At 33.9% G+C, this 14367-nt stretch overlaps 1 protein-coding gene across 5 annotated transcripts in view; it reads left to right on the forward strand.

Annotated features, from left to right (window-relative positions):
- Positions 1 to 13552, forward strand: part of SMCHD1 (structural maintenance of chromosomes flexible hinge domain containing 1) — an 88948-nt gene extending 75396 nt beyond the window's left edge. For 3 of the 5 annotated variants that reach the window (XM_067290673.1, XM_067290674.1, XM_067290675.1), the window contains 11 exons: positions 15 to 141; positions 337 to 456; positions 1894 to 1979; positions 3040 to 3162; positions 3427 to 3617; positions 4460 to 4569; positions 5924 to 5994; positions 7770 to 7941; positions 9959 to 10117; positions 10837 to 10954; positions 11905 to 13552. In XM_067290673.1, the coding sequence (XP_067146774.1) occupies positions 15 to 141; positions 337 to 456; positions 1894 to 1979; positions 3040 to 3162; positions 3427 to 3617; positions 4460 to 4569; positions 5924 to 5994; positions 7770 to 7941; positions 9959 to 10117; positions 10837 to 10954; positions 11905 to 12016 (1389 nt within the window). In that variant the 3' untranslated portion in view covers positions 12017 to 13552. Of the gene's footprint in view, positions 1 to 14; positions 142 to 336; positions 457 to 1893; positions 1980 to 3039; positions 3163 to 3426; positions 3618 to 4459; positions 4570 to 5923; positions 5995 to 7769; positions 7942 to 9958; positions 10118 to 10836; positions 10955 to 11904 lie in introns of those variants that run through there. The other 2 variants (XM_067290677.1, XM_067290676.1) reach the window with 2 other exon arrangements.
- Positions 13553 to 14367: the final 815 nt, after the last annotated feature.

Raw genomic sequence — 14367 nt, forward strand, 5'->3', positions numbered from 1 at the left:
CGTTGTTTTACTAGAATCTAGTCCTGGCTGAAAACAGTCCTGGAAGAGATAGCACTGAATATATTCTTGTATTTGAGCCAGATCTGCCAGCCTTGAAAAAATCTTTGGAACCATACCGTCTGTCATTTATGTTTTACAATGGTACGTTTCAATTACTCTAAAATGCTTTCTTTTCTTTTAGAACAAACTATTTTTTAGGTCTGTAATTCTAGTTGTTGTAGTCATCCTGTGACTGCATCAAAACTGTGTAATAACCTAGTAGATTTTTGCTGAGTTTTATGTAAACTAAGTATGTTACTGTGTTTTCTTCTAAAGTATTTATATTTCTTTATGTAGATTTCAAGAAGCAGCAACAGATGGCAACACTTACAAGGGAGAGAGACCAACTATCTCAGTCCATAGGTGTTTACAGAAATTGGTTTGATACTACTAATCAGCTTGTAACTGAAATGAAATGTAAGTTCAATCAAATATATAAATACGTTTCCTGAGAATGAAACTTTTTGTTCCTTTAATGATTCTGAGAATATAAAGAGGGGTAGAAAAATTAGCATTGAAATAATGAGATAAATTAATTGGAGAGAAATGGAAGGAGTATATCATCTCTGTTAGCAGGAAGCATCTAGGTATTGGATGGATCTACCTATGAAAGGTCTTGACTTGAGATAGAATTTCTTATGTCAGAACTGTCAAAGGAGAAGTTAAACATTGAAGTTAGTGGTCTGATTTTTTTTCCCATGGTTGCCTTACACTCCCATCTTTACAATGCTTGTGTGAATGCTCAGCCGTCTGGAAATTAAACAGTTGTTGCCTAAAAATGGTTTTAGGGAATGAACTATAGATATTCTTCTTTTGAAAAATTAACCCTACATTTTTATAGTAGGGTTATTATTTATTATAGTTATTATACTCTTCCCCCCACATTTGACCCTACATACAGTATCCCAGAATATTGTGTAGATAGTCATTATTTATGTGTGTGTTCTTCAGGAAATGTAATCCCTTATAAAGTCTGTTAAACAATAGGGCAGTCTGAGGGCAGTTGTTTATGGAAATAGAAGAGAGGAAAAAGGAAACTTTTTTTTGCCTTATTTTGTTTGAATCCTCCCTGTTGATCAGAAGGTTTATTTGGTTTGACATATTTTGAATTCTTGTTTTAAGTACTCGCTTAAAGGTAAATAAAGCATGTTGGAATTAGAAGATGCTTTGTTTCTTGTAATTTTGGTACAAGGCTAGGTTTCTGTTACTTGCTTACTGCATGCTGCTGTTATGGATGCAAATTCCTGAAATCTAATCTGAGAAGCAAAGAATTTTGCCTCACATTTCTGATTTTTGCATATCTCTAGAGAGTATCTTAGAACACTTTATGCTTAAAAATGTGTCCAAATATGGATAAATCTTTTTGAATAGAGAGAGCAGGAGGCAACTCACCTGTGCTTACTTGTTTGTTTTCAAAACTGCTTCAATTCAGATATGAGAGTGGGGGAAAATGGTAGCCAGAAAATGGTGTCCAAAGTAAGGGACAAAAGAAGTAGTGCCACCTGCCACTGTTCCTTTCCCTCTTACCATTTCCTCTGTTGGAGAACCATTTGGAAGGGTAATTAAAGGATGGAAAGAAAAAAGCACTTACATGCTCAGATTGATCTAAGGACTAGCCTTTGCCTCTGGAAGCTGAAGTTGATGGCAGCTTACTGAAATTTCCTATGATCTGGCCAAATCACAAGGTCTTTGTGAACAAATCCTGAGGTTCTGTGCTGGAATTGAGAACCTTCAGTACCTTAGATACCTTCAACTGTGGGTGGGGTCTTTCTAAAAAGCTGTAAGATTTTGCTTAAGAAATGCTCCATTGCTTTCTCACATTTCCTTTTTCTCTGTTGATTTTATTCATTTCAGGTCAGGCTAAAGAAGCTGAAACAAGAGAAACTCACCTGAAGAATGAACTGAAAAAACATCAAATTGATTTACCACAGACAAACACAGTATGGCTTATTTCTTACTAGACTTCTTAACATCTTAAAAGTAAATCTAAATCTTAATATGAAATTGGTGTGTTATTGAATCACAGTGCTGTGGACACAAGCACATGTTACCAAAACTTTGAAAATTTAAACCATGAGGAAAATTTATGAATCAGTGGCAAACTTAAACTTTTTTACTGTTCTGCTAGTCTACCTCTCTCTCAAAGAAATTGCTAGAAAAAGAAGAAAAAGTTCTCTTTAATATCCTGATTGTGTTTTTGCTTTTCTGCTACGGTTGCTGGTGGTGTACTGGTACTGCTAGTCTTAAAAACTGGCTGTTACAGCCTGATTAGCATACACTGGATGTATTCTAACACATTTTCTGGCATAAGCAGGCCAAAGGAAAATACTTGTTTTTACAGAATAGAGCATTTTGTATGTTATTGCCAGGCCTAAAAATAAATTTGAAAGGTTCAGTACAGTGTATCCTCATTACTAATTTCCCACAAAGATCCAATTTTATTTTAAAGAAACTTTTTAGAGAACATTTTCAAACTACTAATTTTTAAAAAAGTAATTATTTAAATTATCCCTTTAGGTCAAGTAAACACAAGTTTTATATTAATTAATTGCAAATCAGTAAAATTAACTTTTTCAATGATACACATTGCACAGTCATGATGGGTAAGTTCCCCCTGCTGGCTAAACTTTTCAGGCCTGAGCATAGTTCCCATCTTCTAAAATGCTTTCTTTTTGTTCATTTGTGGTTGCCTCCTCCTGCTAATTCAAACTTTATTCAGTTTGGCTCTAATCAAGCTATGGTAGCTCTTTGTGAAAGAGCCTGACAGAAAGAAGTGTGAAGTCCCTGGAGTTTTTAAACAAATAGTAATAATAAAGTTCATAGCCACAATTACAGTGTCTCCTTTTGTTGTTCTCTGAGATTACATGCAACTGTGCCCTATATAATAAGAGTCTATTTTAGAGGATTTAATATTTTTATTAGTAACTTGATTAACAGCAAATACTTTATCTGTTCCTGTAGCTTGATATCTGCTTGCTAACTTTCCATTTTAATTCACAGCTTCAGTATGTGGATTCCCTCATAAAACAGAAAGTGATAGATCAAGAAGGAGTAATGAAGCAACCAAGGCGAACTTGCACCCTCCCAAATTACCCGAAAGGCAACCAGGATATTTTAGGCAAGGTGCGTTGCGTCCCAAAGAGCCCTTCAAATCAGTTTTATTGGTTCCATGATGAAAAATAAGCTAACAGAATATCTGAGTAATTTTTGGGAAGCAGTTCTGAGAAAAAGATAGCATTCTAGTCCCATCAGATGTTCAGTTCTTCTAAAGGGGCCATCAACAGGGGATTTAAATGTCTGATTGCAGTTGCAGAAAGATTGTGATTAGTATGAAAAGGGGACATGGTCTCAGCTTCTGTTTTGACTGTTCTAACTTCCGTGGCACAGATTGCACATTTAGCACAAATTGAAGATAACGAAGCAGCAAAAGTTATCTCTTGGCATTTGGCAAGTGACATGGACTGTGTAGTCACGCTGACTACTGAAGCTGCTCGTTGTATTTTTGATGAAACTCAAGGTCGACAGCAAGTGTTACCCCTTGATTCTATTTACAAGAAGACACTCCCTGATTGGAACAGGTAGAGAAAAAACAATGACATTTCTGCATTTTTAGTACCTACTTCTTCAACTTTGTTTGCCTAATTTGTTTTTTAAGCTTCACTTGTATTAAAGATTCGAAGTATAAATTTCTGGCCTAGCAATAATAGCAATGGTAGTGTCACTTCAAATGTTAACTGAAATCCTAGTTTTATGCATTTAACTGTGCATTGGTCTTTCTGTATTTTATGGGATATTTCTCTTAAAAAGAGAAGACAAATTTTGATTTGTTTTTTTCACCGTAAAAACATTATTACATGTTTTCTAGATCAGGAACTCAATTTTTTTTTAATAATTCTACCGCTTCAAATAAAATTCTAACTTTTTTAAAAAATCCAACTGCTGAGCATATTCCCTAAAATCATCTGTAGTAATAGAAATTAATAATAATAAATTGATCTGTTTTCCTAGAAAATAAAGGAAAATATAAAAATCCTGTCTGTGCCTGAAAATAGTTTGCTTATGAAGATGACTACTAACATTGGAAAGACAAGACTTTTAGAAAAGTTTTGATGTGCAAATGTATTTAAAAGGCCCAAAATCTCAGTTTTTTTAAAAAGAGCATATTAAAACTTGCCCACAAAATTAGTCACATGAAATTGGTGCATATATGTCACATATAAAAATTAGTTTTTCACCCAAACATCCCTTGTGTAATTGACATTTTATTTAATGTTGGGATCATCTAGCTCCTAATGTGGAAGTGTTGAGATGTATTCAATTCAGTTTATGATTTCTGGCTAGATTGTCAGAAGAAATAATAAAGTAAGGACAAATTATTTCTTTCTTTTCTTCTTCCTCACCCTCCTCTTTCTTTAACCAGACCTTTGCCTCACTTAAGAAATGGAAAAATCTGCTTCAGACCTGTTGGAAATCCTGTATTTGCCAGAGATCTGCTAACATTTCCAGATAATGTAGAGCATTGCCAAACAGGTAAATGTCATTAAAGAATGTTAGTAACTTTTTTCTTAAACGGAAACATCACAAATCATAAATAGTTTAGTAATCTCCATTAATACATTTGCAAATATCAGCGTACCTTCATCATAATATCTCCTGGTAAAAAGAGCAGGACATTAGTGTTAAAAATCTTCAAACAACCGTTGTGAATATTTCAACAATGAATAAGACTACTGTCTTATTTTTCTCTACTATGTTGTAGAGGTTTTTTTCTTTTTTAAATTACTGCACCATTGTTTGTATTCCCAAGCTTGTGTAAGCAGAACCTGACCACCATATATTAGTTTTATATTTTCTTATTGCAGAAATTACTGATTTCATGATGTTTTTCCAGTCCTACTCCTACTCCATGTGCAATGCATTGATTTATATACATTCAGACCAAACTGTACATTGTTATATGTTATGCCTAAATATTTACAGTAAAACTAAGTTTTTAATATTTATGTAGCTTTCAGTTCCGGCAAATTTCATCCTCCTGCTCTTTCTAACAACATAGCAGTACCTACCCTCTCCTACGCCCTTTTTCTTAAATTTGATAGAGCCAAACCATTATACCCAGAGTTGGAATCTGTAATTACTTTATTAATAATTACTGTATTACAATAAGTTTTTCATTTCACTTCACAGCTTCCCAGTATTGAAATATTCTTCTCTGATGTTAATAAAAAATGCTTTTTATTCCAGTTTGTTTTCCCAAAGTTAGATACTCTGTCAGAGACTTTAGCTACAATTTCTTGTTTGTGTCGCCTGCTACCAGATAAGCCATTGCTTTTCTGAGGTAATTTAAAAACTACCTATCTTGATGTGTCTTATGCAAGGCTACATCAAGTTAGACTTTTTATGGAACACTTTTTTTATTAACCGAACAAGGGACTTAAGGGAAAAAAAAAATAGTTGTATCGTCAACCTCTGATTGCTTTATTCTTTGATAATCCACTGAATAAACCAAGAACACTATTCAGAGAGGAGCAGAAAAATAAATTATCATTTATATAATTTCCTAAACTCAGGATTTTATTATGTGGGTCTTTACAAATGTAAATACAAGATATCAAGAGAATGCATTGGTAGAAAATACAGTCATTTATGTCGTAAAGCAATTAAACATACTGAATTTCTTTCTTTATAAATTCTTTAGTGAAAATAAAAGTTTGCATATTCATTTTAATCTCAGAATAAAATTTCTTTGAAAAAGATAGTGCACATACTATTTCCCTTGTACTCATCTGAAAAGCTGCAATAGTGAAGCCCCAGAATTTATTTTTCAAAACTTAAGTTATTTTGTTGTGGAGAAGTTTCACGGTTCAAAAAATTACATTTTCAGTGTTCGGGATGCTTTTGGGCGACACTATCATTATAGATAACTTGGATGCTGCCAATCATTACAGGAAAGAGGTATGTTGTATAGTTTTGGTTACTTTTTATTATTATTGTTGTTATTATTTTAGAAAGTATGACAGAGTTACGTATTTAATATGTTATAAACTTAGAATGATGGATTGCTAACTGTAATGCTGCATGACGTATGTGTTTCCATCTGTGAACGATCTGCTCCAGAATGCTTATTGTCCATAAGTCTCAATGCATTTAACAGTGAATGAAATCTTTATTATTGGCACTGACAAGATTATTTCCATTTAACAAATTCCATTATGTGAATGCTGCCATGAAGCATGGGACTGTGTTTTTAAAGACCAGACATTTGTAGTTTTGCTGTTAGTGTGAATGCAAGTTCTTCAGTAGTTTCCTAGTCCCTGTATTTACAAAGAAGGAATCTGAGGCATGTCATGAAAATTGAGATCCACTAAAATGACTGAGATCTTGATGTGAAACTTATTAGACCTTTTTCTGACCTGTTTTGTTTAGGTTTAATGGGAAAAATTTCAGCAGATGAGTATATGCTCTGAGGAAGTCCTGACACTGGGCACTTTCTGTTTCAGCTTATGAGGTTGCTACAGTTGAAATACTGATTCAGCATTAGAATTAGAACTGTACTGATTAAACATTAAGCTCTTGAGGCTAGATGCTCTTTCTTTTTTCTCTCCGGATGTATAAGAAATTACATCGTAGGGTTGCTCTTAAGAGAATGACAAGTTAATGAGGAACCTCTGGTGACATCTAAAATTGGATGCCAGTTTCATTCTTTTACAGTCAGTGCAGCACTGATTTCCTTCTCTGTACTATGGGCCTGACCAGCTCTTCTACTCTGTGATCCTATTCCCCTTTTATTGCCTACTGCTAGCTGCTAACCTGGGAACAAAGAATGTCTTAAGTCTTGCCAAAGAAAATTTCAGAAATATAGATATAGTTGTAGTAAAAACTAGGTGCTTCACTTATTTATGAATATTTTAATTTCATCATGCATTATCACCATTTCAATGTCCATTAAGTGAACAAATAGTTACCATTTTTTCAACTGTGAAAACTGCATGTGTTTGTTTCATCAGAAATCATGTTATTAAGTGAATTTTAGTTACCAAAGCTATTGGCTTTATAAGCAAAATATGTATAAATGTATGTACATATGTGTGTCTATATATATATAGATTACATACATACATATGACTTATTGCGACAAATTCAAACAGGAGAGTCAGATTTGGTTGTTAACCTGTACATAAAACAGCATACTTAGGAGACTGACTGTCTGTGTCAGTTCAGAAAAAGGAATTTCTGTATGCAGTCACTCCTGACTTCTCAAAAAGCAGTCTGGGTCATTTCCTTTGGTGAGTCAATCACTGCATTTGTTTTGATCACCCACCACAGGTAAATCCCTTGGATTCCAGTTGCTTTGAATTTTGTGCATAAACAAAACCACTGTCCTTTTGATACTTCCTCAAATAAGTGCTCACAGTTCTTCCCAGAACTAATACTTATTGCCATTACTTCATAGTATATGATGATAATGAGCTGTCTCCCATTATAGATCTAAATTCTGCCCCCAGCGTTCTCTTAAAATATGAGGACAAAAAAAATCCATGTTTCGTAATTATTGGTAATGCTGTTTAAATTTAATATATTTATTCTGTTACTTGAGAGCAAAGTCATGAAATGAAATGAATCCCCCTTAGAGAACCAGCTGCATTGTAGTTGAAAGATACAAAGCTTCACAACACCATTCCTGAAAACTTGGAGTTACTAATTTAATATCACTTTTTATGTCTATGTAGGTTGTAAAAATCACACACTGCCCTACATTGCTGACTAGGGAAGGAGACAGGATTCGCAGCAATGGAAAATTTGGAGGCCTTCAGAATAAAGCTCCTCCAATGGACAAACTCAGAGGAATGGTATTTGGAGCACCCATGCCAAAACTTTACTCTACTCTCTCCGGACAGATAGGTAGGTTAATAAAGTCATGAAAATATAGAATTTCCAAAATTATATTCATTGCATATATTTGCTATTTTTTATATAATATAAGAAGGAAAAATTCAATTTATTGTAAAGTTATTTTTAAAAAAGTATGATTTGTACAATGTCCTATTTATGAATTTCTCTTTTCTTAAAAGCTCCAGCTATTAAATTTCCTGAAAGAGAAAATATTTTTACAAATCATCAGGTATTCCCCCCTTTTCTTAGTCTTATTAGTGACAAGAGCATAAACATTGGTGGTCATTCAAACAGCAGACCTAAGGAGGTTGGACTGGTTGAATTACAGTATCCTTCGAAATAGAAGCTGCAAGTCTCTTCACCAGGAATGCCATATATCAATTTAGAATTTCTTACTGTGCAGTTGAGCTCTGTGAAGCAGTGGTAGAAAAATTCCTATTCTCGTCAGTCATCCACAACATCTTTTACATTATTTCCCTAAAAAGAAGATACATTGTTTTTCCTACAAGATTGCTTATGTTTCTCTATGTGCTTAGATTCTTCCTTTCAGAATACAGCTTGTAATGAAATTAAAAGATGGCAGCTTCTGACATGTAATAGCTGACTGAATTGTAAAGCATCGAAAGCCTTATTCACAAGTTAGGGTTGTTCTTAATACTTAATTTTCAAAAGCATGGACATTTAGCTTTTCTTTATCAGTACTCCTAGAAATATGGGATACATAGTATGTGTGTGTACATGTGCATATTGGAGTAGCCTTATATATGAGAAAACTATTTAACATTGACCTGTTGAGGGAGAAAAAAGGACTAAAAAGGTCTTTTCTAGGACTTTCAGTAAAAATATATTACATCTTAGAATAACATAGTAAGCATTTCAGCTACAAATGGAAATATGCTGGGTTTAGCACATTTTATATTTGTCTATCAACACGTTTTCAATTATGGAACTCAATTGTTATCAAATGTGGATTAAATTGGAATTTTTACAGTTAGTACAGGAACAATCATGATACAAGAAAAAGACACGTTTTAATTCCACATGGATAGTCTCTAGATATTTAAAGGGAAATAATAGTGAAGTTCCATATGAAGGACAGCGCCTAATTATACAAGACTTGTTTTGAAGTGAATTGCAGACTTAATATTAGTTGTGAATTGTTGTCCTTGTATGTTTATAGCTAAAAGGAAAATAGTTACTTAAACTGTGATTACACTTACCAGGTGCTTGGAAAACTGTAAGGCATATACAGTGCCTTAGCCAACGTGCAGTAACTATCTGTGAGAATGCTTTCATCCTGTGGCAAATATAAGGTGTTCAGTAATGTTCAGTTAAAGCTTTGCGCAAGCTATCTTACATTCACCACAAAGTAAAAGGAATGGGCCTGAGCTAACAGGCTTGAACCCTTTCTTTATTGCTCCACACATTTGTTCAATGTGTGGACGCAGATATGTTGTTCTTCTGATGTACTAACAAGAGTAACAAGTTTGTCAGCAAAATAAGCCCTTGTTCACATAAGTCTACTGATACTGCCTCGGTTAAATTTTCATAGATGTGACAAAATGAAACTCAGTAAATGTTCTCCACAAGGTGGACTAGAATTCAAGTCAGTAACAGAAGCCTCAGCTTTGTGGCGCTAAAAGCAAAAAAAGGCTACAAACACACTTAATGGCATCAAGGGTAAGGAATTCAGTTTGAAGTGCATAAAAGACATGTTTAAAAAAAAAATTGCCTGTTTGCCACAGTCATTTTCAGAGTTCAGTAGTACTTTGCTCTGATCTAGATACCTTCTTAAAAAGAAAAAAAACCCACAATATTGGAAATGATTCTTCAGCCTCTCTCTACAGTCACTTTAGGCACAGCCACTTGCCCACTGTAGGTTTGGGTAGGGTTTTTTAATAGCGCTTTTGAAATATATGTTTTGTTTTGAAGCTTGTTCTTTGTCTGAATTGTATTTGGTAGCCTTCTAACTCATAATGACCACTTATTTACTCTTCCATGTTTTATTATTTTATTCTTCAATTAGATCTTCTTCAGCAATACCGTACAGCAGTGGTGAAACTTGATAATGTGAATAAGGATCTTGATTCACAGCTGCGGTCACTTAACACTCCAGAAATGCAAAAGAAAAAACAGGAACTTGCTGAACAAGAGAAAAACCTCAAGCTAATAGAACAAAAACTGGGTATGTTATTATGTTAGATTTTGTTAACACCCTTCAGTGTATAAAGGAGGCGAACTTTTAACTACATCCAGATGTATTCCACACTTACAAAATCAAACTATGAAGGAAGTCCAAGTTTACTTAAGAGCTTAGAGATTTTTGATTTTAGGGAAAGAACAGAAAAACTGTATGTATTATGATGCTGTGTGGGCTGCCTAGATCAACACTGCCCATTAATGTGTTCAGATAATACAAAATGTGGTCAGTTAGTGTCTTGTGAACACGAGATTATGATCTCACTAATAAGAGATTATTAGTATTAGTCCAGCTTGCCCAGTGATAGAGAACATTGCAAATCTTTTTGAAATGACTGCATAGTAAAGAGCTGAATTGCTTTTGCTAAGGAAACACAAACAAAACATTGTACTATAAAAAGAAACACCCCTGCTTCTGCAAGGATAGCATTTCCAAAAGTTAGAAATGTATTTTAAGTCAAGATCAAATAATTTAAGACACTTTAAAATAAATTTGAAAAAATCAGTATTTGCTCTGTGATATCTGTAAATTAAACAGAAAGATGTTACGTATCAACTTTGAACTCTGTTTCAGACATAAAGTAACTATCAAATTTATGGCAAGTCTTAGGCATTACTTCAGATTTGATATTACTGTTTCAGGACCCATTTATAACCAATAGGGTTATTTTTTTTAATTTGTTCTTATTTGCAACGTTTTCATAGGTATGACCCCATCAGATACAGTCACTGAATCATTACTTCAGCCTATAATGCTAGAAATGTGTGACACTCCCATCCCTCCCAAAAGAATGCGAAGAGAAACAGTAAAGAAATTATACAGGTAAGTCTATTCTGAATGTAGTCATTACTTTCCCATATCCTGAATTCAAAGTGAAAATGAGTTTGTTTTTCTGTGCTGGAGATTTAAAAAAATATTTGTATACAATAACCAACAATTAATAGAGTTTGCAGAAGGCAGACTTTCCATTTCAACTTCCTTTAAAGCTTCTGTTGTTGCATTAGCAACAAGACTACACAACTTGCTTACTAATTCAAATTCTGCTTCCCTTTATGCAACGATTGATTGGCATCTATGTGCATTCACATATTCCCAGACTTTTCTGGTATTTTCAACTCTGTTACACCCTAGAAATATCTGAGATGGCTTGATCTGTAAACTCTTAGGTTTTCACATCAGAGATGAACAGAGAAAGAATCATTCTTACATAGCTATTTCTGACTAAGTGTCTGAGAGGAGCTGGTGGTAAACTATTTAACACAAGTATCTTTTTACCTGTTTATCTACTTCTGCGTGCCTCTGTGGGTTAATGAACATTTTGTAAACAAAAAAATTAAGGCAATTGTGTAACTTTACATGCTCAAAATGACATGGAACTGACTCTTCCATTTCTTGTATCTCTCCTCATGACTGTATCATTGGCTCTGTTGAATTGTGGTCATACTTTTCAGATTATTTAAATTTTTTAATTGTATTCTGTAAATTTCAGTATGAGTTTTCACTATATTACAATGTCTTTCTGTTTTTTACATTTTTATTTTCTTTTTTTTTTTTTCTCCATATGTAGAACTTAAGCAGTTAGGTATTAGAGGTATCTAAATTGTATATTATCCTGATACTAATCCTAATTTTAACAAAATAATTACAAGAATAAGAAGCCATGAACAAATTTGGGGACTACAATATTTATGCTAGTTGGCGCTCTGTGCATTTCATCAGTTATAGCTTTAAAGGACTTGGATGATAAACCACTGTACTATGTTTTTGTTTAGTTCAGAAGAATGGATCTCTTCTCCCATAAAGAAGCAGCAGCAGCAACAGCAGCAGCCACTGCACATATCCCCTTCAGAACTTAATGGAACTCCACGAAAGAGAAAGGCATAGACTGATCAGACTTGCTGGAAGTAGCTTTGTATTGAAAATGTGAATAAGTTCAGTTAAAGGAAATATTCATGTTGTATTACCCATTACTATGAAGATTTTTATACTGATAGAGGATATAAATGTATTTCAGTTGGTAGTGACAAAAATTTAAGTATTTAACATTGATAGCCTAATTTTTGTATAGTTAATTTTCATTTCTAAAAGCTTTCAGAGTTTTTATGTTCATGTGTGAAAAAAAGTTTAAAATATATCCTTTTTTATTTATAAAAAAAATCAATCTTTTCAATAAAAATGCTGCAATACAAAGCACTGCCAAGATAATGCATTGTAATAATTAAGTCAACAGACTGTAGTGAAGTGAGATTTTCATTTAAAAAGCATTGCACATTGTTTTGGGGAAGAGAACTTTCTGTATTGCTCTTTTTTGATGGATGAAATGTCAAGGTATTGTCATGTCGAGTAACACAGGAGGTTTGGAGCAGTGATATACTGAGATCTAACTACAGCCATTTGTAGAGTCTTCAGACAATTAACAAGCCAACGTCTAAGGTTATGTCCAAAGTGTTAATGTGGAAATTGGTATCTCCTTCAGACTGTGTTAACAGAGAAACAAAGTAGTAAATTGTGAGTAGTAACAGTGCAACAGGTTTACTGAGAAGCTGTTCTATGGATGGGGAGGGGTCACTTCATGGGTGCAAATGAGATGTAATATTATCCCGATGCTAAGCTCTTTTATCAGAAACTGGTCCTTGTCACCAGAAGTGTGACTATGACAGAAGGATTTGAGTAGGAAAAACTAGGAAAAACTATCATCACAAAAGAGAAAGAAGAATCTTTACAGCTGAACTGTGTGTATGTGTTGTAGAGACTTAGGCGGAAGGTAAAATAACCATGTTGGGAAATTGTAGATATCTGGACAGAATTTGACTTTATAAGGATATCTCCAGCTTAAAAAAACAAAAGATTCTGTTGACTTTCATGAAAAACTAAAGAAACATAAAGCTTAGCATAATTTAAAAAATGGAGTTTTAAAATGCTAAAGAAAATAATGAATAGGTAAATGAGACAAAAAAGGGGAAGAATCAAAGGTTACCTCCAGACTTCTAACTGCATTGCAAGGATTTTAGTAACATACAGGACAGAAAATGGCCAGCCATGACTAAAGATTTCAGCCAGGCTTAGTCTGAGCTGTTGGAAATGAATTTTACATAGGAGACTATATGAAAAAGATAGGTCAAGGGTAGAAAGCTAAACTTGAAACAGTATAAAAATATTACTTGAAACTATATACATGTAAATAAACAACATAGCAGGAGAAGATCATCAAGGATGAGGGCCTGTTCGTTCACACAAACCTCAAAGAATTCTTGCTTTGGAGTGACAAGACAGTATCAAATCTACCCATTTATATTCACTTGGCAACAAGCACTTTATATACCTTTATATATAGCTTTCCTGAAAAGGGACTTTGATCTTAGAAAGATAAGATCACATCCTGCTGTCAGTTTAACAATGCCGGTCATTGGTGCACGTCTCTGTGTGACATTTCTAATAAAATAAATTTCTCCCAATTAAGTTTGAAGGACGTAATGCATTCTGGGATAGACAGAGTTCTCCAAAACCTAATGTCTTAATGACAACTAAATTATTTGAGACATCAGTTTGTCCTATTGTTAAAGAAAATAGAATTATTCAAGTATAACATAACATAAGCAGCTAGAATGCAAAATTAACTGTAAGAGAGCAGTGAAGTACTTCAGTTTTGTTAGAAAACCAGCTTTGTCACATTAAACAGCTGGCTGGGAAACAGAAAACTATTTTCCCCTATGTATAGATCAGCCTGGAATAGGAGTTTTTCCTTGCTGAGGACCAAGGAAGTCTTTCAGCATCTTTTGGTAAACCACAAATAGCCCGGGTATGCACACACATGCGCATGCACACGTGCACACACAAACAGCTGCAGTCTGAAGTGAAGTGGTGGGCCATGTCTGACCCAAACACAGTATATTCCCTTCCCCTGAGGTCATCCTACATGCTGGAGTACATACACTGAAGCACACTACTTTGGGCTCCGATTTATCTTTATATCAAATTAGCAAGGATTTATTTTATAAATTTGTATAATCAAGTCAAATAGACCTAACAGCAAGTTTGGGATTTTCATACTATTCCACACATAAAAACTTCTATGTTGAACATTTGGTTTAGTAGACCTATTACTAGCAACATATCATTTTGTAGTGCTTTAATCATAAGTTGTAATGTAGGAAAGGAAGGGAATATCCAGATTTCAAAAGGAAATTAGTCACTGCTTTTTCATCTGGGAGCATTGGTTTGGTACATATATGAAA

The sequence above is a fragment of the Apteryx mantelli genome, chromosome 2, assembly GCF_036417845.1.
Source record: "Apteryx mantelli isolate bAptMan1 chromosome 2, bAptMan1.hap1, whole genome shotgun sequence".
In the NCBI taxonomy this organism is placed as follows: Eukaryota; Metazoa; Chordata; class Aves; order Apterygiformes; family Apterygidae; genus Apteryx; species Apteryx mantelli.